Here is a 23,122-nt window from a genome sequence, read left to right as displayed (position 1 = left end):
ATCACGACCTGAGCCAAAGTCAGACGCTTAACCGACTGAGCCACCCAGGGGCCCCTAATTTTAATTTTAGTTTCCCCTTTGCTGTTTTAGGGAATAACTGGTAGCAATTTACTGGAGAATTCATCAGAGTCCTGTCAACCCTCTGAAGGGCTCGCATGGAGGACCTCGTCTGAGGGTAGATATGGAGGTGTCTGCCCATAAGGTCACTACTACCTTGTCAGGTTCGTGTTTATGGTCTTGTGGTCTTTTCAGAGTGGAAGCAATTCAGATAGGGAACCAGTAGGGTGTGGAATGGGGGGAGGGGGTCATGCCAGTCTTATAGTCTTGTTTTAGGTACGTCTTATGCCCTTAATTTTTCATCAGCCTTTTGCAGCGAATCTTTCCACAAAGTTATTTTCGAATCTTGAAGACTTTCGGAAGCTTCTTGATGCCAATTAAACTAGGTAGCCCAGCACTGCCACGGCCACGGCCATGAACAGCGTCCGGGAGGCCTCCACAGACACGAAGCGCCCAGTGCTCTAATCGCTGGTTTGCCGAGAGGTTCCTTAAGGGGAACGGCTCTGGGGACCCGGGCACCGACCTCTTTAAGCACCACCAGCAATGCGTTCAGAAAGCAATAACGGAGAAGGAGATTCCCACCAAGGACTAGAATTCATAGACCATGGCAAAGAAGAGCATGAGAGCTCTTCCTGACCTTGAAAGTCACCTTGAAAATGGACTCCTTGAATCAGGAAGTCGAGGACACTGGATTTTGTCAGTTAAGGCTGCGAAAACAGCCATCAATTTGGTGAGGAGGTTAGGAGGGAGGAGTTCTCTTTCCTCCTGGATTTCCTCTCACTTGTAAGAGGATGAAGCATCACTCTTTGCTTTGAGTTGACTTCCCACACGCTCTGGCATCTTGCGGGAACTCCATGTGCTAAACCTGAATGATTCCTTGGGATTTGGTTTGCAGTCCTGGGTCTGGGATCAGTTTTAAATGTGCTTTGTATGTAAACACTGATAAACTTGTCACGATGCTGAGGATTGCCAGACCTCCTGAGTTTTGCCGCGAAGGACAGGAGGGACCTTGTACTGGGGATTTACTCACCGAAGCAATTGGTTCAGATCTCTCTTTCCTCTCCGGGAGCTAATGCTCTGAGATGGGATCCCAGTGCAAGTTTTAATCAATGCTTGGGAGCACGGTTTTATTTGTACGTGATAACTGTTAAGACCGCTGGTGGAGTGGGTTAGCGAGGAGGAAGACAGCTTTAACAGAGTTCCCCGCCCTAAGAAGAGGTATCAGTTTTCAGGTTAAGATGTGAAAGCTTGAAGAATGTTGCAGTAAAGACCATTTCGGAGCTCACGCGTAGTTGAGGAGGTAAGATCCTTGGAGTAACTATAGAGGAACATCCTACATTGCAAAGACTTGTGGTTGCCAGCTTTCCACCCGGGCAGATTCATTAACCAACCCGCGTGATCATAAAACTGCCCCAGTGTCGCACCCGGTTAAGTGGGAGAAGGGTTTGCTTTATTTGACGTGTAATGTCTGTTATTATGAAGATGGAATAAACTGTAACGTCTAGTTTTGAATCAGTCAATCAATCAATCAATCAAAATAAAATAGGTAGCTCATTCTGTTTGTTTAGTTGTGAAACCTTACTTTCAAGTGCACTTCTTCTTTTTCTTCTTTTTTTCTAATTTTTTTTATTTTTGAGAGAGAGACACATGCCCACAGCGGGAGCTGGGGAGGGGCAGAGAGAGAGGGAGACACAGAATCTGAAGCAGGCTCCAGGCCCTGAGCTGTCAGCTGCCTTGGAGCTCAAACCCATGAACCGTGAGATCATGACCCGAGCTGAAGTCCGGTGCTTCAACCCAGGGCCACCCAGTCACCCTGTAAGTGCACTTTTTAAATGAATGATCTTGCCTAATTAGAAAGTTTCCCGGAACAGCTGTGGTCATTCTTGGGTGTCCTAGTAAGATTTTGCCATTTTTATAGACATCTACGCTTCTAGCACCATGGCTCTCAGACAGCAGATAAGTAGGTATCCTGGAAGGTGACATGCTTGATTCTTTGAAAACTGAGGATCCCGTTTCGTTAGCCGAGGTGTCGGTCTCTCGAAGCCAAGTTAATAACCGAGAGGGATATGCCACTGGGGTTGAGGAATGTGCCGAGTTTTACAGTGTACATCGGTGCTTGGGAAGTTTCCCGGATTGGCAGGTGACCTAGTGCTGGTCTCACCTGTTCCATGACCAGCTAGCACGGGAACCTTAGATTTGGGTGGCAATCTCTAATGCTTTTAAGTCCTTGACCTGTGCCTATTAATTTTGTGGCTTTGGCTTCAAAAATTCTCATTAGCAATAGATCTATTATCCCTTTTACAAGATTATCCCCCACTCTCATCCCTGAGAATATTTCCTTATTCTCAGACACTCAAATGGGTTTTATTTTATTTTTTTATTTTTATTTTTATTTTTTTAATTTTTTAAATATTTTTATTTATTTCTAGGAGAGAGAGAGAGNAACCGACTAAGCCACCCAGGCGCCCCTATTTTATTATTTTTTAAAGATATGAGGGGTGCCTGGGTGGATCAGTCAGTTAGGCGTCCAACTTCAGCTCAGGTCATGATCTCACAGTTTGTGGGTTCGAGCCCTGCATCAGGCTCTGTGCTGACAGCTAGCTCAGAGCCTGGAGCCTGTTTCAGATTCTGTATCTCCCTCTCTCTCTGACCCTCTCCTGCTCACTCTGTCTCTCTCTATCTCAGAAATAAATTTAAAAAAAAATTAAAAAAATTTTTTAAACAGATTTTCTTTTTAAGTAATTTCTACACCCAATGCGGGGCTCGAACTTACATCCCCAAGATCAAGAGTCACATGTTTTGCCAACTGAGCCAGCCAGGTGCCTCTTGAATGCATTTTAATGGTCTGCTGTGCCTTCTTAGATTTTGATGTGCTGTCGGTCAGGCAAGTCCAAATTTCTTATCTTCACTTAATTCCTCAGGTCCTCCAGTGCTTTATGCTGTGGACTGTCCTTGAGGCTTTGCAAGTCGCCCTAATGGCTCCAAACCCAAATGTTGTGGCTCACTAGGTCTCACCGTGAAAAATCCGGTCTCTCACATTCCAGTTTTCCTTCTGGAAGGAGTAGAACAAACGCACTTGGACAGCTCAGCGTGTGAAACAGGAAAAGGAGTTTACCAGAGATCCCAGCAAGCAGCCAAAGAGGTAGGGAATGAAAATGGCTCTGCAGGCGGAGACCTTCACCGGCATCTAGGCACCAACCCCAGAATCTTAGTAACGGTCCCTTGGCTCCCATCCTCATTCCCCACACTGCCAAATGACAAAATTGAAACAATTTAATAACAAGTTCAATGTCCTTTATTTAAGAGAAAACATTCCATGGGCTGGGGGAGCACAGTACCTCACAAGCAGTAGAGCGCTCTTCTTGAGGGATTTGGGGAAACAGTGAGTCGTATAGAGCATTGGACGAGGCAACTAGGAATGGCCTGATCAGCTCGAAGGCTAGGAGTTTCCCTCTAAGGCCGGCTGGTCCTATTTTCCAGGATAAAGTCCACCAGCCAAAGCTATGTGGAAACATTGTGGTTGGTGGACGTGAGGTTTCCTTGGCAGGTGTTTCCTGTGAGCACGGGCTGACTTGGGTTTAGATTTTGCGACGTGGGCCAGGCCACTGGTAGGAAGACTTCCATTTTGTAAGTCTTGATATACGAATTAACCTGATTGGCTTCTAATGATAGTTTTGAAGTATTGATGTCCGATCATTGGTGTCTTGTCACTGGTCAAGAAATTCACTGAAACAGGGGCACCTGGGTGGCTCTGTCGGTTAAGCTTCCAACTGCGGCTCAATCAAGATCTCATGGTTCGTGGGTTTGAGCCCCACGTCAGGCTCTGTGCTGACAGCTCGGAACCTGGAGCCTGCTTCGGATTCTACGTCTCCCTCTGTCTCTGACCCCCCCTGCTCTCTCTCTCTCTCTCAAAAAAAAAACCCCATAAACATTAAAAATTTTAAAAAAATAAGAAAGTCACCTAAACATCAGATAAAGGCTGGAGGTAGATTGGGGGTAAGGCATTGAAGGAGGCTAATGGTAAAAGCCTGTGACTGAGGGGCTGAGGCTGCTGGGGTTTCTGAAGATTCTGGGTATGAGAAGACATGTGACAGTGTTATTTCCTTGAGTATCACAGCTTGCTTCCTGTGAGGGCATTAGGGAAAGAGGCCCCAGGAGAGGGCCCCGAGAAGAGCATCATCTGTTCTGGGCATGAAACGGTGGTGAGGATGGTGACAGAAAGCAAGAAAAGGAAACTGGCCTTCATTGGGTACGCATGATGTGCCGGGCATTTTGCTAGTTCTCACATTTTCTTTGCTTTCCCAAAAGAACCTCAAGGGCAGTGGTTCTCAACCCAGGGCAGTTCTGTCTCTGAGAGATCGTCTGGCCAAGGCTCGAAACATTTTCATTTTCACAACCAGGGTGTCCACGGCATCTCGCAGGTAGAGGCCAGAGGTGCTCAGAATTATTCTACAATGTACGGGACAGGCCATCCCGGTGAGAACTGTTTGGCTCAAAATATCAGAAGTACTGAAGCTGAGTAATCCTGCTTGAAGGGGAGACCTGACTACCTCGTTGTTTTTTTTTTTAATGTTTATTTATTATTTTTGAGAGAGAGAGAGAGAGAGTGAGCGAGTGTGTGTGAGCGTGGGGGAGACGGGAGCAAAGAGAGAGGGAGACACAGAATCTGAAGCAGGCTTCAGGCTCTGAGCTGTGAGCACAGAGCCTGACGTGGAGCTCGAACCCACGGACGGAGAGATCATGACCAGAGCCGAAGTCAGACGTTCAACCGACTGGGCTGCCCCTGATTACCTTTGCTTGTACAGGTGAGCAATCCAGGGTTCTGAGAGGCTACCTAGCACTCAAAACTAGTCTCCTCTAGCTCCAAGGCCCGTGTTCCTTCCCCACGCCCAAGTGACAGGCACAGTGATGGGACTGAGGACGGCAAAGGTAACGAACCAGGGCCCAGACTGGTGCTCAGAAGATAATCCATTGAAGGGTTGAAGGAAGGAACAAAAGAATGCATGTCCAAGGGGGGTAAAGAAGTGGGGATCATCGTCTTCATTCCACCCTGACGCACCTCTTTGTTCTTGCTCCGCACCCAGGAGGGAGTCAGGGATGGAGATAATAAAGAAAATGAGATGATGGTGGGCGCTCTCGAGCCCCTGTGGCTTCAGGATCGCCGAGGCTCCGCATGGAACTAACTAGAAGTCGCAGAAGACTGACTCCACATTCTGCTCCACTGCCTCTTCTAAAGACCCAGGAACAGATAGGAGGGTCTGAGCTGAGCTTGGGTGACTGCTCCCCTCTTTCTCCCAGAGGCTGAGCCCGGCTGTGTCCCAAAGAAGAGGAAGACATTGTTTCCCAGTTGCTGAAATTTCTGTGAATTTGGATTTGGGCTGAGCCAGATCCCTTCTGGGAAGCTCCGAATCTTCTGGGAGGGACCGGTTGAGAGGAAAAAGGGTGGAAGGGGAGGGGCCTATGGTAAGACAACATTTCTTTTCACTTCCTCTTTGGCACTTCAGAATCTGTCTGTCCTCCCTGGGTGGAATCGGTCAAGCCTCAAGAGAAGTCTGTGACTGCCACGCCGGTGCTGCCAGGGCAAACGTGTGCCAGGAATTGATGCAGGTCCCTTCATCCCGTCCCCTCCCTGTTGCCGGTAGTGACCTGGCTGAGGGCGTGCCCTGCCCCTCTTTGGGCGACATGCTGCTGTGGACGGCTCTGCTCTTCTTGGGTGAGTCCGGGTCCCAGAGGGACAGAAGCAGGTGCCAGGAGGGTGAAGGCAGGCTGACGGAGTCCGGACTCGGACGAGGCTGCTGGCTGTGGCAAACGAGGACACTGGTTGTTGTTAGTGACTTTTGCCTGATATCACTGGACGGTCGGGTCACCGGCGTTCTGCCACTCACTACCTCTGAAAAGTCTAGTGAGCTAGGTTTGAGTGACTAATGAGTGGCCGGGGTGTTTCCCTTCCTTAGAGATCTGCGGTCCACAGGGACCAAATCTTCAGTGGGGTGGCTAACGCTGTCTGAGACAAGAGTTAGGGAGGAAGCCGGAGTCATTCTCTGTGCCCCTGAAACCACTCCAGGCAGCAGAAGCCTCTTCTGGTTATGTGTCAGATTTCCCCTGGGAAGAAGCACAAAAGGGTCCGGGTGATCCAGGGAACGGGGGCGCAGGGAACGTGCAACCCTGGCAATTCTGGAATCGTCCATTGTAGGAGAAATCACGCACGCCTCTTTGTACTGCACACACATGGAGATAGGTCCTGGCTCTGATCACGGCGAAAGCCGGAGTCCTAGGCCAAGATGGTGGACCACAGACTGACGGTGCCCAGTGAGAGGAAGTCTAGGGAGGCCAACTAAGGAGGCTCTCTTGCCAGGACTGTCTGTCCAAGCTCAACTCCTAGAGTCTCCTACCTCGGATACATCTCAGGACGGCCCCAGAGGAAGACATGCGGCCACTTTCCAGTCAGGTGCTCTGACTGGTAGTAAAATGTGGTCAACGGTGGGAGCCCTCGGCCCTCAATGCTGAATGATACTGGGATAGGAAGTGGAGGTGAGAAAGAGACAGTATTGCCTCATGAGCAGGATAAAATGGACAGAAGTAGAATAGCATGTAAACGGAGCACTGAACTCTCTCCTTTTTCATGTGGGGAAGCTCAGGCCTGGAGAGGGGATACGCTCCCCATCTCTGCTGATAGTGGTGCACATGTGCAATCACCTGGGCAACACTTGGTATCTTCTTCTGTTTGCTCTTTTGCTAAGTCACGAAAGGTTTGGTCCAGTTTTCCCATTCTTATTTGGGCCACCATATTTAGGTCTTCATCACTCAATAACTCAACTTCTATTATTTAAAAAAAAATTTCCCCCTAATCTTTATTTTTGAGGGGAGGAGGGGTAGAGAGAGAGGGAGACACAGAATCCGAAGCAGGTTCCAGGCTCCGAGCCGTTCAGCACAGAACCTGATGCGGGGCTCCAGTTCACAGATGGTGAGATCCTGAAGTTGGATGCTTAACCGACTGAGCCCCCAGGTGTCCCATCGACAACTCAACTTTTAGAACAGCTTCTGACCCCATCTTGGATGTTTTTGTCTCTTCTACTCTGAATCCACGCTTTATACTGAGGCTATGACATCTTCAAGTACAGTCACAGCTGAGTCATTGCATCAGAAATGCCTTCAGTGCTGCCCTATTGCCTACTGAATAAAGCCCCAATTCTGTTCTCTTAACCATGTTCCCATGGCCCCAAGTGGATCTTCTACAACCAGGCAATGTGTTCACTGCATGTCCTGCTTTCTACAGATTCCACAAACTGCCCTGTTGAATCATTAGATAAATGCTATGGACAGGCGTGTTCTAGGACATGGAGATTTACCGATGAATAAGACAGACAGCCTTCCTGACCTAAAGCACAAGGTCTTTGTCTCCCTTACAATGATTCTTTTGGGTGTGTGTTCCCTACCATTCGTTGAGTGTGGAATGAATAAATGGCTGATGAATTCTCTCTACTCTTCTCACCTTTTTCTTGTTTCTCCTCTTCCCCTTCTCTTAGGCTCTACTTCTTCATCTCCTCTCCTGCACTGTCCCTCTCACCAAATCCTACACACTCTGGTTTTTAGCTCTCACTTCTATGTCAACAGCTTCCAAACCTACCTCTCTTGTTTGTCAAGTGCAATCGCATGTTTCCAACTACTGGTTGGACACCTCCACACTGATATGCCAGCTCAGAAACAAGATCTATTCCAACTCAACTTATCATCTTCTTACAAATGTACTCTTCCTTCTAACATTTATATCGTGTGAGCATTAAGAAACCTTTTTCCTAGACATCTGTTTATATTACCCCACTCCCAGTTCTGCCTCTTAAATTTCTCTCGCGTGCGTATCTTCTTCACTTCCCATTGTCAATACAACTGTGCCTCCCCCCCCACTTATTTCCCACCTAGACTCATTCCATAAGAGATTTACAGAGCATTGGCGAATAAATTGATATGGCTACTGCCCTCTTTGAGCTTACGTTCTCCTGCGAGATATAAACAACAAATAAGCAAACACATAGTCACAAATAGAAATTGGAAAGGGCCATGAAGATGTAAACAGGATACTCTGATAAGACAAATCTTTGTGGGGAAGAAGAGAGGGCAGCCTACTTAAACAGGATGATATGGAAAGTGTTTTCTGAGGAGGTGACCTCGAGCTGAGACTAGGAGCATAGGAAGGATCTAGCCCTTTGAAGAGAAAAAGGAAGTAGGTCTAGGGAAGAGGGATCAGCATACACAAAAGCCCCAAGTGTGAAGAATCCAAAGAGGAGCTCAATGACTAGGGGAAGAGGGCCTCAAGATGAGACGGGAGAGCTGAGCAGGGCCTTCACCCTGTGGGGCCTCATAGACACATACACTTAATTTCAAGAGCAAAGGAAGGCCCTTGTAGGTTTGCAAGCAGGGGAGTGATGATATCTGACCTGATATTTTATTTTATCATTATTTAATGTTTATTTATTTTTGAGAGAGAGAGAGACACAGAGCGTGAGCAGGGGAGGGGCAGAGAGAGAGGGAGACACAGAATCCGAAGCAGGCTCCAGGCTCTGAGCTGTCTGCACAGAATCCAACGCGGGGCTTGAACTCATAAACCATGAGATCACCACCTAAACCAAAGTTGGACGCTTAACTGACAGAGCCACCCAGGTGCCCCTCTGATCTGATATTTTAAAAATAACTCTTGCCTCTCTGTGGGAAGTGGATTGTAGGAGGACACAGGAGTGAGGAGAAGAGTTAGGAGGTGGTGGGAAAAGCTGGTGGTGACCTAAACCAGCATGGCGGCCATGGGCATGGAGGGAAGCTGATGAACTCGGGGCCTAAGCCAGAAGCAGAATCAACAAGGTTCACTGGTGTGAAGTGTCAGGGGGCTTAGGAGAGAGAGGGGAATAAAGGTGACTTGCAGTTTTCAGGTCTGACTCACGAGATAGATGGTGAAGATGTACACTTACGTGGGGAAGAACAGGAGAAGCTGTAGCGAACTGGGGAAAGACAAGAGTCCAAATTGCAGAGATCGAAACAGTGAATGGAAGGAGTAGAAATGAGGGTGGGCCAGGTGGAAGAAACATTTTGAGAAATCTGGCTACGAAAGGGAACAGAGAAATGATTTGGGAACTATATGTGGGATCAAGCCAGAAGCTTTTTTTTTTTTTTTTTAAATGAAAGATCTTGGAACATGTTTGTGTTTGTGGGCAAGACCCAGCTGAGAAGGAGAGACTGATGACGCAGAAGAGGATGGAAATGATAGAGAGAGAGAGAGAGAGACCCTGGCTAGGGTGACAGAGATCACAACGCAGATCCACCACAACTGGGGAGAGAAGCAGGGAAACTTTGCCCAGTAATCGGCGAGAAAGGAAGTTGGACGGAGGTGCAGATAGGTCAGACATTTGAGCTGGGGGAATGGGGGGAGGTATGAGATTTCCTAACAGCTTTTGTCTTCTGCGAAGTACTGAGGAAGGCATCGGCATTAAGAGAGAAGGGTTCGGAGACAGAGGGCGGGAAAGTTTCGGAGGCCAGAAAAGATGAGCCTCACTGAGCAGCAGAGCAAATCTCCTAGAGAAAATGTCAGAGGGGCTCTTGGGTGGCTCAGCTGGTTAAGCGTCCAACTCTGGCTCAGGTTGTGATCTTGTGGTTCATGGGTTCGAACCCTGTGTGGGGCTCTTTGCTGACAGCCCAGAGCCTGGATGGAGCCTGCTTTGGAGTCTGTGTCTCCCTCTCTCTCTGCCCCTCCCCCCTTCATGCTCTGTCTTTCTCTCTCTCAAAAATAAATAAACATTAAAGAAGAAAATTTTAAAAAATGATCAGAAGGGCAGTTCAATGTCCTTTTGTATATGGTGACTGCAAATTTTTAGGAACATCCATCTGCCTGCTTGTGTGGTAATTTTAGTAACACACGGCTGAACCAGTAAAGACATGGGAAACAGAGCTGGATTTGGCAGACACGGCCAAGGGTAAGGACGTTAAGGGGATTTGCATGGGGGCTTTTTTTTCTTTTTTTGAGGGGATTCTTTGTGATGATGAATCATCAAGTCTAAACTCTGGGCTGATCTTTGCTCTCTCTCTTACAGGTCCAGTTGTGGGGACACCTGGTGAGTGCTCCACCCACATCCTCTCCCGCCCCCAGCTACCTTCTTTCTCACTCCCAGCGCCCCATCTGGGGATGCCCTGAACGCCCCAGTAACCCAGTACCGAAGCAGAGCCTAGAAAGAGTCAGGGCTTGGGGCGCCTTGGTGGCTTAGTCGGTTAAGCGTCCGACGTTCGCTTGGGTCATGATCTCGCGGTTCATGGGTTCGAGCCCCGCGTCGGGCTCTGTGCTGACTGCCAGCTCAGAGCCTGGAGCCTGTTTCAGAGTCTGTGACTCCCTCTCTCTGACCCTCCCCTGCTCACACTGTCTCTCTCTCTCCCTCCTAGAAATAAATAAAACATTAAAAAAATTAAAAAAAAAAAAAAGAAAGAGTCAGGGCTCCCGGAAGATGCCCGCCCCCTCCCCCTCTCTCCTTTCTCTTGCCCCTCCTCCCAGGGAAGCAGGGGACAGGCAGCCTAGGGACACAGGTGCCTTCAACCCTTCTGGTTCTCTGATGGTGAGCTGTCTGTCACAGTTGTCACAGGACATAACTCGCCCTCTCTCTCACACCTTTCTCTCTCCAAGTAAACTCAAGAGCCCGGCAATTTTAGTTTCAGCTGCACGCAAAAGCCCATCATCTGCCCGGGGTGTGCCCATGTGCTGATTAACCCTCCACTTTGTGTGTCTCTGAGGGCTTCGGGGCCTGTCTCCCTGGACAGAAATGGGGGAGACCCCTGGCTGCAGCTGGGAGAAGTGAACTCTGCTGGGCGCGTCTTTCTCTCTACCACTAAGGTGCCCACGCCCCAGGCCCAGGGAGGAGGGTGAGGTTCTCCCTGGGCCACTGACACAGGGATCCCTGCACTGCCCCCCGCCCCCCAGCCTTTCTCTCTCTTCCGTTATCCTTTTGAGGCCCCAGAGCCTCTTCTGACTTGGGTCTGAGGATAGGTCTATTCTAAGGGATAAAGATTGACATCAGGTCAGAACAGAAAGCGGATGTTTGCCTCATGCCGGACACCTCCCCCAGCTGCCCCCGCTTGTGTTCACCGGCTCTGCGGAGGGGTCGTCCACAGCATGCAAGTGCCTCAGTTTACAGGGGAGGAAAGTGAGTTCCAAAGGGGCATGTATGTGTAGCGTGTGTGTGTGTGTGTGTGCGTGAGAGAGAGAGAGAAAGAGAGAGAGAGAGGAAGGAAGGGAGGAAGGAAAGAAGGAAGGAAGGGAGAGAGAGAGAAAGAGAGGAAAGAAAGAGAGAAGGAAAGAACAAAAGGAAGGAAGGAAGGAAAAGAAAGAAAGAAAGAAAGAAGGGAGGGAGAGAGAGAGGAAAGAAAGAGAGACAGAAAAAGAAAAAGAAAGAAAGAAAAAAGAAGGAAGGAAGGGAGAGAGAGAAAGAGAGGAAAGAAAGAAAGAGAGAAAGAACAAAAGGAAGGAAGAAAGGAAGGAAGGAAAAGAAAGAGAAAGAAAGAAAGGAGGGAGGGGGAGAGAGAGAGGAAAGAAAGACAGAGAAAGAAAAAGAAAGAAAAAAGGAAGGAAGGGAGAGAGAGAGAAAGAGGAAAGAAAGTGAGAAGGAAAGAACAAAAGGAAGGAAGGAAGGAAAAGAAAGAGAAAGAAAGAAAGAAAGAAAAAGAAAGAAAGAAAGAAAGAGAAAGAAAGAAAGGAGGGAGGGGGAGAGAGAGAGGAAAGAAAGACAGAGAAAGAGAAAGAAAAAAGGAAGGAAGGGAGAGAGAGAGAAAGAGAGGAAAGAAAGAGAGAAGGAAAGAACAAAAGGAAGGAAGAAAGGAAGGAAGGAAGGAAAAGAAAGAGAAAGAAAGAAAGAAAGAAAAAGAAAGAAAGATAGAGAAAGAAAGAAAGGAGGGAGGGGGAGAGAGAGAGGAAAGAAAGAGAGACAGAAAAAGAAAAAGAAGGAAAGAAGGAAGGAAGGGAGAGAGAGAGAAAGAGAGGAAAGAAAGAAAGAGAGAAGGAAAGAACAAAAGGAAGGAAGAAAGGAAGGAAGGAAGGAAAAGAAAGAGAAAGAAAGAAAGAAAGAAAAAGAAAGAAAGATAGAGAAAGAAAGAAAGGAGGGAGGGGGAGAGAGAGAGGAAAGAAAGAGAGACAGAAAAAGAAAAAGAAGGAAAGAAGGAAGGAAGGGAGAGAGAGAGAAAGAGAGGAAAGAAAGAAAGAGAGAAGGAAAGAACAAAAGGAAGGAAGAAAGGAAGGAAGGAAGGAAAAGAAAGAGAAAGAAAGAAAGAAAGAAAAAGAAAGAAAGATAGAGAAAGAAAGAAAGGAGGGAGGGGGAGAGAGAGAGGAAAGAAAGAGAGACAGAAAAAGAAAAAGAAGGAAAGAAGGAAGGAAGGGAGAGAGAGAAAGAGAGGAAAGAAAGAAAGAGAGAAGGAAAGAACAAAAGGAAGGAAGAAAGGAAGGAAGGAAGGAAAAGAAAGAGAAAGAAAGAAAGAAAGGAGGGAGGGGGAGAGAGAGAGGAAAGAAAGAGAGACAGAGAAAGAAAAAGAAAGAAAGAGAAAAGAAGGAAGGAAGGGAGAGAGAGAGAAAGAGAGGAAAGAAAGAGAGAAGGAAGAACAAAAGGAAGGAAGGAAGGAAAAGAGAAAGAAAGAAAGAGAGGAAGGAAGGGAGAAAGGAGAGAGGGAGGGAGGAAAACAAGGAAGGAAAGGCCTGCTTCGGATGACCCCTGGTGAGACATCCATCCATTTCTAGAACGTTTGCCTCGCCCCTTCTCCCTTTCTCCTACCTCTTGCCCTCTCTTTCTTTCTTCTTCTTCTTTTTTAATTTTTTATTTATTTTTGAGAGGCAGAATGAGTAGGTGAGGGTCAGAGATAGAGGGAGATACAGAATCCAAAGACGGGCTCCGAGCTCTGAGCTGGCTGTCAGCACAGAACCTGATGGGGGCTCGAACCCATGAACTATGCGATCATGACCTGAGCCGAAGTCGGATGCTTAATCGACTGAGCCACCCAGGCGCCCCTCTTGCCCTCTCTTTCTGAGGAACAGTGACGCTCTGGGAGGGGACCTGGCTTCCCAGGGGCCCCCGTGGTGGGACGTAGGAGGGCAAGGAGCCACCTGCACTTGCAGAAGACGCTTGGCCGGGGTCCGCACCCGATGCCCCCAGCGTGACTCCAGGTGCTTGACATCGGGGGCCTGCTTGGGCCCTTGGGGTCCCCTATCCTCACGCTTGCCCTTCTCTCTGCCCCTGAGCAGCCCTCCCGAAGGCTGTGGTGGCCCTTGAGCCCCCGTGGATCCACGTGCTCCAGGAGGACAATGTGACGCTCAAGTGCCAGGGAGGCCACGCAGCTGGGGACCCCTCCACCCGGTGGTTCCACAACGGCAGCGCCATCCCGGCGCAGGGCCGGCCCAGCTACAGCTTTCAGGCCAGCAAGGACGACAGAGGCGAGTACACGTGCCAGACGGACCAGACCAGCCTCAGCGACCCCGTGTATCTGGACGTGATTTCCGGTCAGTGGAGGAGGCCCGGGGCTGGTCTGGGAGGACCGGGAGAGACCAGTCCTGCCCACAGAGGCTTTCAGGGAAGAGGCACCGCTGCCAGCTGTTTGAAGTCGTTTCCTCCCCCCGTTTCCCCTTGCCCCCCATTTGTGCAGTGCGTGTGGTGGGTGGACGTTCCTAAGAGATTCCTCTGGGTCTGTTCAGCTGGGCTGCCTCAGTCCTGATTGAGCGAGAACCGTGACAAGGCTGCGAACAAGCCGAGGGTTAGGAGAGAAGCAGAAGGAAATTCCGGCTGGTAGAAACCCGCCTTTGTGGCAGTCACGAACCAGCCGGGCCACCCGGGCCTGCTCGCTCCCAGCCACGGGAGCGCGGCCATCAGTCTGCCCTTGGGTCCGTTTCCTCACCTGCTCCTGGGGGTAACGGTGCCTCGCTCCCCAAGNGCAAACAGACCTGAAAACTGTGGGTTAGCTGTGTTTGCACTTCCCTCCTGACGGGGGACAAGGGCTTGAACACCGAGCAGATGAGTGATTATACCAAGCTCCTGGGAGAAAGGCGTCTCTCCATAAAGAAAAGCCACCAGGCAGTTAAGATACGTGCTGTCACCGTTACTCTCCGTGTAGCCCCTTTGCCTCACCTGATTCCCAAATTTTCCTCAAAAGCCCAGGGCCTGCTGCCCAGCCCCCCTGCCCCCCACTCTCGGCCCCACCGGAAGGGACAGAAGGTTCTGTCGACTGGCAGGGCCTTGACTTTTGTGTCTCCAGGAAGGGAAGGAGGTGAGGACACCCCCCCCAACTCCCCCCCTCCCCCGGACTGCGTGTGTCCCCCGCTAGCCATTGGAGCAAGGAGGGACGTGTGCGCTCATCGGTTCTCTGCCCGGCTTCCGGGTTGCAGAGGACTTCCGTTCCCAGGTCGCCGAAAAGGCCCCTTGATTACCCGGAGATCGTCCGAGTGCCACCAACACCAGACTGGGCCCGATCTCAAGATCTGCCCCAAGATAAGTGTGCTCCCGGAGAGCTAAGGGGGCCCCCCACAAACCAGCCTGTGGCCGTCACTCCCCAGTGACCAGGTCATGACCTGGCACCAGCACAGGCTTTGCAGGGAAGGCAGGGCCATCCCGATGACCATGACGAACGTCCTCCGCGATGGGGACCCACCTAGATGGGGGGGCGAGATGCGCGCCAGTCGTGCTGGTGCCACAAGCAGCAGGCATTGTCTCTGGGTTCTACTTCATTATTATTATTTTTTGTTTATTTATTTTGAAAGAGAGAGAGACAGAGCGTGGGAGCGGGAGAGGGGCAGAGAGAGCCGGGGAGGGGAGAGAAGCCCAAGCCGGCTCTGAGCTGTCAGCGCAGAGCCCGACTCGGGGCTCGATCCCACACACTGCAAGGTCACGCGACCTGAGCCAAAGCCACGAATCGGATGCTCAACGGTCGGAGCCACCCAGGCGCGCCTCTACTTTATTTTTAGAGGTTTTACAGTCTCAGCGTTCCTGCCTGCGCGAGTCCAATCTTGTGAAAGAGGCAGTGCAGGGCCCCGGGCCGCTCGCTCAGCCTCACCCTGGGGTGCAGGGTGCAGCCTGAGTCTCAGTTCTCGCAGAGGACGAATCTGCAGAAGGGAAAGGCGGGGACGTGGGTGGAATGTGTCTCCCCAACAGGAGACTTGGGCTTTTCTAGCCTGTGGGACCCGGGCCGCAAGGGTGTCCCCTCTGCTTTCCCGCTGTCGCTGGGGCTTCCTTTTCTCTTTGCTGTCACTCAGTCCCTGGGTAGCGAGCCTCTGAGCATTCTCCCCCTGCATCCCTGGCAGGATCACCGGCCAGTGCAGAATGGGGTGGGCCTCGCTCTGGTCAGCCGGCCTCAGGGAGTGCTGGCCCTCACACACCATGCTGCTGTCACTCTTCCTGCCCCGGCCCCACCCCATCCCTGCCCCCTTCTAATTCTGCTCTGTCTTCCGCCTGTCTTTCCAGTTCCAGCCCTGCTCTGTGCTCCCGCTTTAGGGAAAAGGTGTGGGGCACCCGGGTGGTTCAGCTGGTTGAGCGTCCAACTTCGGCTCAGGTCATGACCTCATGGTTCGTGGGTTGGAGCCCCGTGTCGGGCTCTGTGTTGACAGCTCAGAGCCTGGAGCCTGCTTCGGGTTCTGTGTCTCCCTCTGTCTCTGCTCCTTGCCTGTTAATGCTCTCTCGCTCATTCTCAAAAATAAACATTAAAAATTTTTAAGGAGTACATGGACTGAGGTCAGGAAGGCTCTATTCCCTACACAACACGATTACAATTTCTAAGTATTTTTTCTTCCTCAGTGAAAGAATGAAAATTGGTAGGGAAAAGGTACATGGCCGGCTAATGACTCGCCCATGACACTGCTGCTTTCAGACAAAGACCCCATGACGTAAAACTCCACGGTTCCCAACATACCTCAAATACCCTAACACTACATGTCCGTGACTTCTCTCCCGAAAGACATATGTCACCTCCTTGGTCAGATTGGATCTCTCCCATCCCTCCCCCAAGGAAGGGACTGCGCCCTGGGGTCTCTCTCTCTCTCTCTCTCTTTTTCTTTAATGTTTATTTATTTGAGAGAGAGAGAGAGAGAGAGAGAGAGAGAGAGAGAGAGATTGAGTGGGGGAGGGGCAGAGAGAGAGGGAGACACAGGATCTGAAGCAGGCTCCAGGCTCAGAGCTGTCAGCACAAAGTTGGATGCAGGGCTTGAACTCACGAACTGTGAGATCATGACCTGAACCAAATTTGGATGCTCAATCAGTCAATTAAGTCACTCAGGTGCCCCTCCTCACTTTTTTGGGTGGGATCCTTGTATCCTTCTTGCCAGGGCCTACTGGGCAGGACAGAGAAGGCCTGAACACCTACTACGTGCCAGGATCTACTGTAGATGCGTGGTGTTCTGCTATCCATTTTCACAGCTGAGGAATCCGGGGCCCAGAAGGGGCCCACAATTGCCATGCTCCCAGATGGCAGAGCCTGCTGTGGAGACCAGGGGCCACTGGATTCCGAACTCCAGCCCTTCCCTCCATGCACCATGTCCCACCAGTAAGGACAGCGCAAGTCTCAGAGTTGAGTCAACACCCCCTGGTTCCTGGGGGCCCTCTGTGTCTTCCAGACTGGCTGGTGATCCAGACCCCTCGCCTGGTGTTCCAGAAGGGGGAGCCCATCGTCCTGAGGTGCCACGGCTGGAGGAACAGGCGTCTGTACAAGATCACGTTCTTCCAGAATGGGAAATCCAAGCAGTTTTCCTCGATGAATTCCACCTTCTCCATCCCACGGGCAAACGTCAGCCACAGTGGCAAGTACCACTGCACAGGGCTAATATGGCCGTCGATGCGGACGTCACAGTCTGTGGCCATCACCGTGCAAGGTGGGAGCTCTGTCAGGGTGGGGAGAGGGTTAGGGGGTGGCCAGGTACAGCTGCTTGGGGACCTGAGAGATGTCCCAGGAGAAACAGCTGGGCCCTGAGGAAAAGAGGGGGAGGAACAGGGGCCTTGATAAATATTGGCCAAGGGGCCGGAGGAGGCGCTGGGGTGCGGGGCCCTCAGCCTCAGGTCGCAGGTGGAAAGGCTGTGTGCCGCTGGCCACGCAGGTCCTATCCTAAGGACAGCAATGACGCCGAGCTCCCTGGTGGGCGCAGAGGCTCCTTGAGCTCCTGGACGTGCCCGAGGACGGAGGGTTTCCCATTTCTTCTTAGTGCTCACGCTGTGCTCATCCACTCGCTCCTCAAGGCAGGGCACGTCCCACGGTTCAAGGCCTTGCTGGATCCAGTGGCGGTGCCTTCCACCAGGGGAGGCTTCAGGCCCCCCTCCCTCCTCTCCCTGAGGGCTGACAGGAGCCCTTCCTGAGGCCCCCCCCGCCCCCTGCACAGGCCCTCAGGTGCCTTTATTAGGCACCTGGTGTGGGGGAGGCACACTCAGGCCGCAGCAGCCCGTGCAGGGGAGGCTGGGGGAGGAAGTGAGCGCAGCACCTGTGAGGGACCCAGACACTAAGCAGCTCCCGGGGACAGGCACCGTGGGAGAGGACCGGCTGTCCTGAGGTCTGTCTTCCCCAGAGTCCAGTTGGAGCGACTCCTCAGTGACAGTGGTGATTGTGGCTGTGGTTGTGGGCACTGTCGCCGTGGCCGTCCTGGCTGCCGTCGTGGCCTGGCTCCGCCGCAGGCAGAAGCAGACTTCAGGTTTGTGGCTTCTCTTGGTTTCTCTTGTTATCAGTTCCTGTTCGGCCAGGGCCCTAACCCTGGACGTGGCCGGAACCCTTCTCTTGGGGCTAAGAGGATCCTTATGATTCATAGTCCCTTGGTTTTTTGTTTTTAGTTTATTTATTTTGAGAAAGGGAGGGAGGGAGGGGCAGAGAGAGAGGGAGAGAGGGGAGCGCAAGCAGGCTCCTTGCTCTCAGTGCAGAGCCCGATGGGGAGCTCGATCCCACCAACTGTGAGATCATGACATGGGCTGAAATCTAGAGTTGGACGCTTCACCGTGTGTCCCTATACCCCACGTTTCATTCATCCATCCATCCATCTATGCATTCATTCATTCATTCAACAAGGCTCGGACAAACGTGCTGGTGTGCACTACTAGGCGCTACGGGTGGTAAGTCGGGTCTCTGCTCTCAAGGAGCTCACAGAGCAGTGGGGACAGCAGGCCTATATGTAAATCGTTATAACCGGATGTGATGGCAGCAATGACAGAGAGGTGCAGAGGCTGCGGATGCAGGGGACACAGGGGCCCGCACGACCCAGCACACGGGGAGCCGTCGAAGAAGCTTTCTCAGGAGGCAGTGGTACATGTAGTGACCCTAACACACGTGATGGGGCCAGACCACCCGAGTTGGTTTTTTTTTTAATTTTTAATGTTTCATTTATTTCTGAGAGAGAGAGAGACAGCGTGAGCAGGGGAGGGTGAGAGAGAGAGAGACAGCGTGAGCAGGGGAGGGTGAGAGAGAGAGAGACAGCGTGAGCAGGGGAGGGTGAGAGAGAGAGAGACAGCGTGAGCAGGGGAGGGTGAGAGAGAGAGAGACAGCGTGAGCAGGGGAGGGTGAGAGAGAGAGAGACAGCGTGAGCAGGGGAGGGTGAGAGAGAGAGAGACAGCGTGAGCAGGGGAGGGTGAGAGAGAGAGAGACAGCGTGAGCAGGGGAGGGTGAGAGAGAGAGAGACAGCGTGAGCAGGGGAGGGTGAGAGAGAGAGAGACAGCGTGAGCAGGGGAGGGTGAGAGAGAGAGAGACAGCGTGAGCAGGGGAGGGTGAGAGAGAGAGAGACAGCGTGAGCAGGGGAGGGTCAGAGAGGGAGAGAGAGACAGACTCCGAAACAGGCTCCAGGCTCTGAGCTGTCAGCACAGAGTTGACGCGGGGCTCGAACCCACGAACTGTGTGATCATGACCTGATGCCGAAGTCGGACGCTTAACCGACTGAGCCACCCAGGCGCCCCACCACCAGAGTTTAAATCTCTGCTCCACTGCTCCCCCGCTGTGTGAGCTTGGGTGAGTTATTTGACCTCTCTGTGCCTCCGTTTCTTCATCCGGAAAATGAGGACACTGATGGAAACTACCCCGTAGGGTTGTAGGAGGGACGAATGAGGCTGAGCTCTTACGAGAGGGCCGAGTTCACAGCGAACAGCACTCAAGTGAGATCTGTTATCGTTACGGAGGAGGCCATGTTTGAAGGGAGCCGTTAGCCGGGCAAAGTGGGCCGAAGAGCGTTCCGGACACGGAAATGGGGAACCCCGCAGCTGGGAAGGGGTCTGGGGAGGAGCGAGGAGCGCACTGGAGGCGGTGGGAGGCGTGGAGGCCATAAACTGCAAGGCACAAAGGAAGGAGACATGAGTCAGGCAGGCAAACGGACAACAGCCGGGTCACGCAGACCACAGAGGCCACATTAAAGAACGAAACTGTGTTCTAACGAAGCGTGTGGCAAGACCACAGGAGGGAAGTAACCTCGCTCACTTCCCCTCAGCACCTAGCACAGTTTGCCAGGCAGCCGGACGCTCGCTAGACTTCCGTTCACTGAATACTCTGGGCTCTTGGAGACCAGTTCCTTCCCGCTTAGCACTAACGCAGAGGAGCGGAGAGCAGGGCAGGTGCCGCAGAGATGTGATAAGCGGATGGTCACAGCTCATCACGTGGCAGAGCTAGCTGGCTGGAGAGAAAGTCCACAGACACCCAGCGGAAGAAGGGGGACAAATGACCGAGGGCCACTGAGAAGAGGAAAGACTGTTACTAATACCTCACAAAGCACTTTGCAACCGGCCCGGGCCACGACCTCAGTTACTGATGATAAGCAAATCCGGAGACGGAGAGAGAGAACACTGAGTGGGAGAAAGGAACGCCTTTCAGAAAGCAGAACAGGGGCGCCTGGGGGGCTCAGTCGGTTAAGCGTCCGACTTCGGCTCAGGTCATGATCTCGCGGTTCGTGGGTTCGAGCCCCGAGTCGGGCTCTGTGCTGCCAGCTAGCTCGGAGCCGGGATTCTGTGTCTCCCTCTCTCTCTGACCCTCCCCTGCTCACACTCTCTGTCTCTCTCTCAAAAAAATAAATGAATAAAACATTAAAAAAAATTTTAAAAAATTAAAGGCAGAAGAAGCCTGAGAAAGAAGCAGTTCCAGGAGACTCCACTGTTGACCCAACCGACTCCTGTCTCTCTGGACCAGCCCTTTTACAGCCAGGGCCTGGGCCGGACGGCCAGGGAGTGGGGAGGAGGGGAGGCATCTCTGTGCGGGAGGGGTCCGTGTTGATTCTAACCCCATCCTACCCTGGGTCCTTGCCCTAGGACTCGGGTCCCACAATCCTACTAACCTCCAATGTGCACCCCGTCCCCCATAGCTCTCGTAGGATACCCTGAGCACAGGGAAATGGGAGAGGCCCCCCCTGAGGACCCAGGTGAGTGCAGCTCCCCGTCTGGGGGCCTGAGGGGCCCTGCCTGGGGCTGCTAAGTGGATTGGAGCCAGCAGCGGGCGCTTGTGTGAGTTCAGCTGGGGGCGCAGGAGAGGGAGGGGGCGGCGGGAGGAGGACACGGACTCAAATCGCTTGGTCAGTTCTGAGACTAACTCCTGGGCCTCAAGAGGACCTCGCTGGGGATGAGGGGAAGGCGACCACCTGTCCCGGACAGAGAGGGGAGGCCTGTGGTAGAATTTCGGAGCCAGGAACGCTGGGAACATTTCCAGAGCAGGAAATCGGAAATATCTGGGTCCTTCTGTGGGGTTTGGCGCAGCTGGCATGGGACCGAAGTTAGAAGCGGGAGGACTGAGACAGGGTTGAGACGAAAGGAGACAGAGACCTAGGGAATCCTCCCAGGACACACTGAGGAGTCCGTCGCTGGGAGTGACTTGGTAAGGGTGGGGCACCAGGAAATCTGGGCTTGAGAAAGTTCTAGAAGACTGGGCACATTCATCGGTGGGCTTCACTTGTGGGCAAAGCTTGGTTCTGATGCCCACTTGCGTAAGTTAGCTTTCACCGTTATCAGGTGGAGTCTCGAATGTTCCCGGCCATGGGAGCGGTCACCTCCCTGAGGAAAGGAGTGGATTGGCCTGGATGACCTCGAAGCCCTTCCAGGGCTGACGTTCTGAGAGTCAGTGACCATCCGACTCCCCCCGGCCCAGGTGGAAGCAGGTCTACTCCAGGTTACCTCCTGACTGTAGTTGAGCGGGGGCACGAGGGAACCTGGGACGTTCTCGAGGGGCTCCCGGAGCAGCAAGAGAATAGCAGGCCCTCGAAGACTCTAAGTCAAATGGCAGGAGTGTGACTCAGAAAAGAACCAACAGATTCGAGAGCTTGAGCTAAATGGCGGGACAAACGCTTTGAGCTTTGAGCAAGGCCCTTGCATTCTTGGCCACGTGACGCGGGGACACGGGCCTGAGCCCACACCAGGCCAAGGCAGATCTAGGGAAAAGCCCCAACACAAAGGGGACAGCCACCTGGAGGTTTGGCTCTGTCCACACTGGCGTCAATACATCCCACCGGTATTTCTTTCACAGCCAGCCACCGGGGCTGGTGGTTTCCCATCAGCTAGCGAGGTTGCTGGGATTGTTGAGAAATATATTGGAAGGAGCCTTCGGGGAGGTGGTTTGTTCCAGAATTTGGAACATGGTGAACAGAGGCTCCTTGTGTTCAGGGGAGTGGAGACACTGAATGCATTGTCCCAGAGCCTCCAGCCCCTTCCTGAGGAATGCTGCTTCACAGATCCCGAGGCTACTTTCCACACTGACGAAGTGAGCTTTTTGGCCAAAAACATGTGGGAATTTGGTGTTTTAGCCATCTAGCAGGGGACGTACTGGCTTGTTTTGCTCGCTTCCCTCCTCCCCTCCCTTGCTTTCACCGTTGCGCTTTCTTTCCTTTTAACGTCAGGGAGCTTTGCTCACATTCTTCTGGGAGTTCCCGCCAAGACGCGGGGCATCTGACCAATGCCCAAACGCCCCTCAGTCTTCTGGGGCTGGCACGAATCTGGACTTGACTTCACTGTGACACTGAACAGCCCCCAGCTCTTCCCCAGTTCTCAGATACCCCAGGCTGGCTGGCTGGCTTCTAGAAAAAGTCAGCAATGCTCTGAAAAGCATGCAGCGCAGACTGCCTCTCGCTGCCGGTGTGGCCAGTGGGGGAGTCCGGGGGGCGAACGAAGCCCTTGGCCCCAGGTCCTTCTGGAANTCCCTGGTTGATCTCTGTTCTTGTTGCCCACAGCCAATCTCACCAATGATGAAGACGCCGCCAAAATTGAGGTGAGCCATCCCAACCATCCCCTCCTCCCCCCTCCTCTGCTGCCTCCCTCCCCGTGACTGCTCCTTTCTGCTCTCTCTAGGCTGAGAATGCCATCACCTATTCCCTTCTCTTGCACCCGGAAGCCATAGAGGAAGAGGCAGAGGAGCCGGATTACCAGAACCACATTTAATCTCCGTCATCTTGCCTGAGACCTGGGGAAGAGAATCAGAGGGGCCAGGGCGCCTGGCCTGAACTCCCCTTAGGAAGGACAAGAGGGTGCTGCGGTTCCAAAGAAGAAGGACTCTTCCAGAGTGACCTGTGTGAAAACTGGTGCTCCCTGTCCTAAAAGTCACAGACAATATGGCCCCAGATGACTGACTGTACTGACTCCTTCTGCGTCTCCGTCCTTCTCACCATTAAGACTCTTCCGCACACATTCACACAGCAGATAAAAAATTACATTTATTAAGAGATTGTAGCAACATGGGAAATATTTATGTTACAAGTTTCACGAGGAAAATTGTGGAAGTACGTACGGCTTCAGAAATGATGAAACAGACCAACGTTGGCCAACATGCTAAAAGTGGTTGTTTCAGGGTGATGGAATTCATTATTGGTGCTTTCCATTTTCCTTCTTTATTTTTCTGTAGAGATCGTGTATTCCTTTTATAATAAAATACTATGAAAAAAACAACATTCCCTTGCCCTGTTAAAGGCTGTATTGGTTGGAGTGTAGACTCATCTATTTCTTTTGAGCAGTAAAAATCTTGGGAAGGTAGTGATGGGTGGGAGGTGGAGGAGAGGGAAGATTTGGAGTGTAGGGTGAGTATCCCTCTTAAAACTGACTACTCTTCTTCCAGGAAACCCGTCTTCTGATTTCCATGTCTTCTTCCT

The 23,122-nt window shown here is 51.9% G+C and overlaps 1 protein-coding gene and 1 pseudogene across 3 annotated transcripts; both read left to right on the top strand.

Moving 5' to 3' along the window:
- Nucleotides 1–471: 471 nt before the first annotated feature.
- Nucleotides 472–693, top strand: LOC144228164 (TP53-regulated inhibitor of apoptosis 1 pseudogene; annotated as a pseudogene).
- Nucleotides 694–5,572: 4,879 nt separating this feature from the next.
- Nucleotides 5,573–22,922, top strand: FCGR2B (Fc gamma receptor IIb). Of its 3 annotated transcripts, none has more exons than XM_077760062.1 (7): nucleotides 5,573–5,770; nucleotides 10,134–10,154; nucleotides 13,313–13,567; nucleotides 16,664–16,918; nucleotides 17,603–17,725; nucleotides 22,211–22,248; nucleotides 22,329–22,922. In XM_077760062.1, exons 1-7 carry the CDS (start codon nucleotides 5,659–5,661, stop codon nucleotides 22,416–22,418), a joined length of 894 nt encoding a protein of 297 aa, XP_077616188.1. In that variant the 5' UTR covers nucleotides 5,573–5,658; the 3' UTR covers nucleotides 22,419–22,922. The 3 variants fall into 3 exon arrangements, with proteins under 3 accessions (XP_077616188.1, XP_077616190.1, XP_077616189.1); XM_077760064.1 differs by having other exon boundaries at nucleotides 16,702–16,918; nucleotides 22,329–22,417; XM_077760063.1 differs by lacking the exon at nucleotides 17,603–17,725.
- The last annotated feature ends 200 nt before the right edge of the window (nucleotides 22,923–23,122 follow it).

Source organism: Crocuta crocuta, unplaced genomic scaffold (genome assembly GCF_008692635.1).
Source record: "Crocuta crocuta isolate KB4526 unplaced genomic scaffold, BGI_CrCroc_1.0 scaffold133, whole genome shotgun sequence".
In the NCBI taxonomy this organism is placed as follows: Eukaryota; Metazoa; Chordata; class Mammalia; order Carnivora; family Hyaenidae; genus Crocuta; species Crocuta crocuta.
This window is presented reverse-complemented; position numbering and strand designations above follow the sequence as displayed.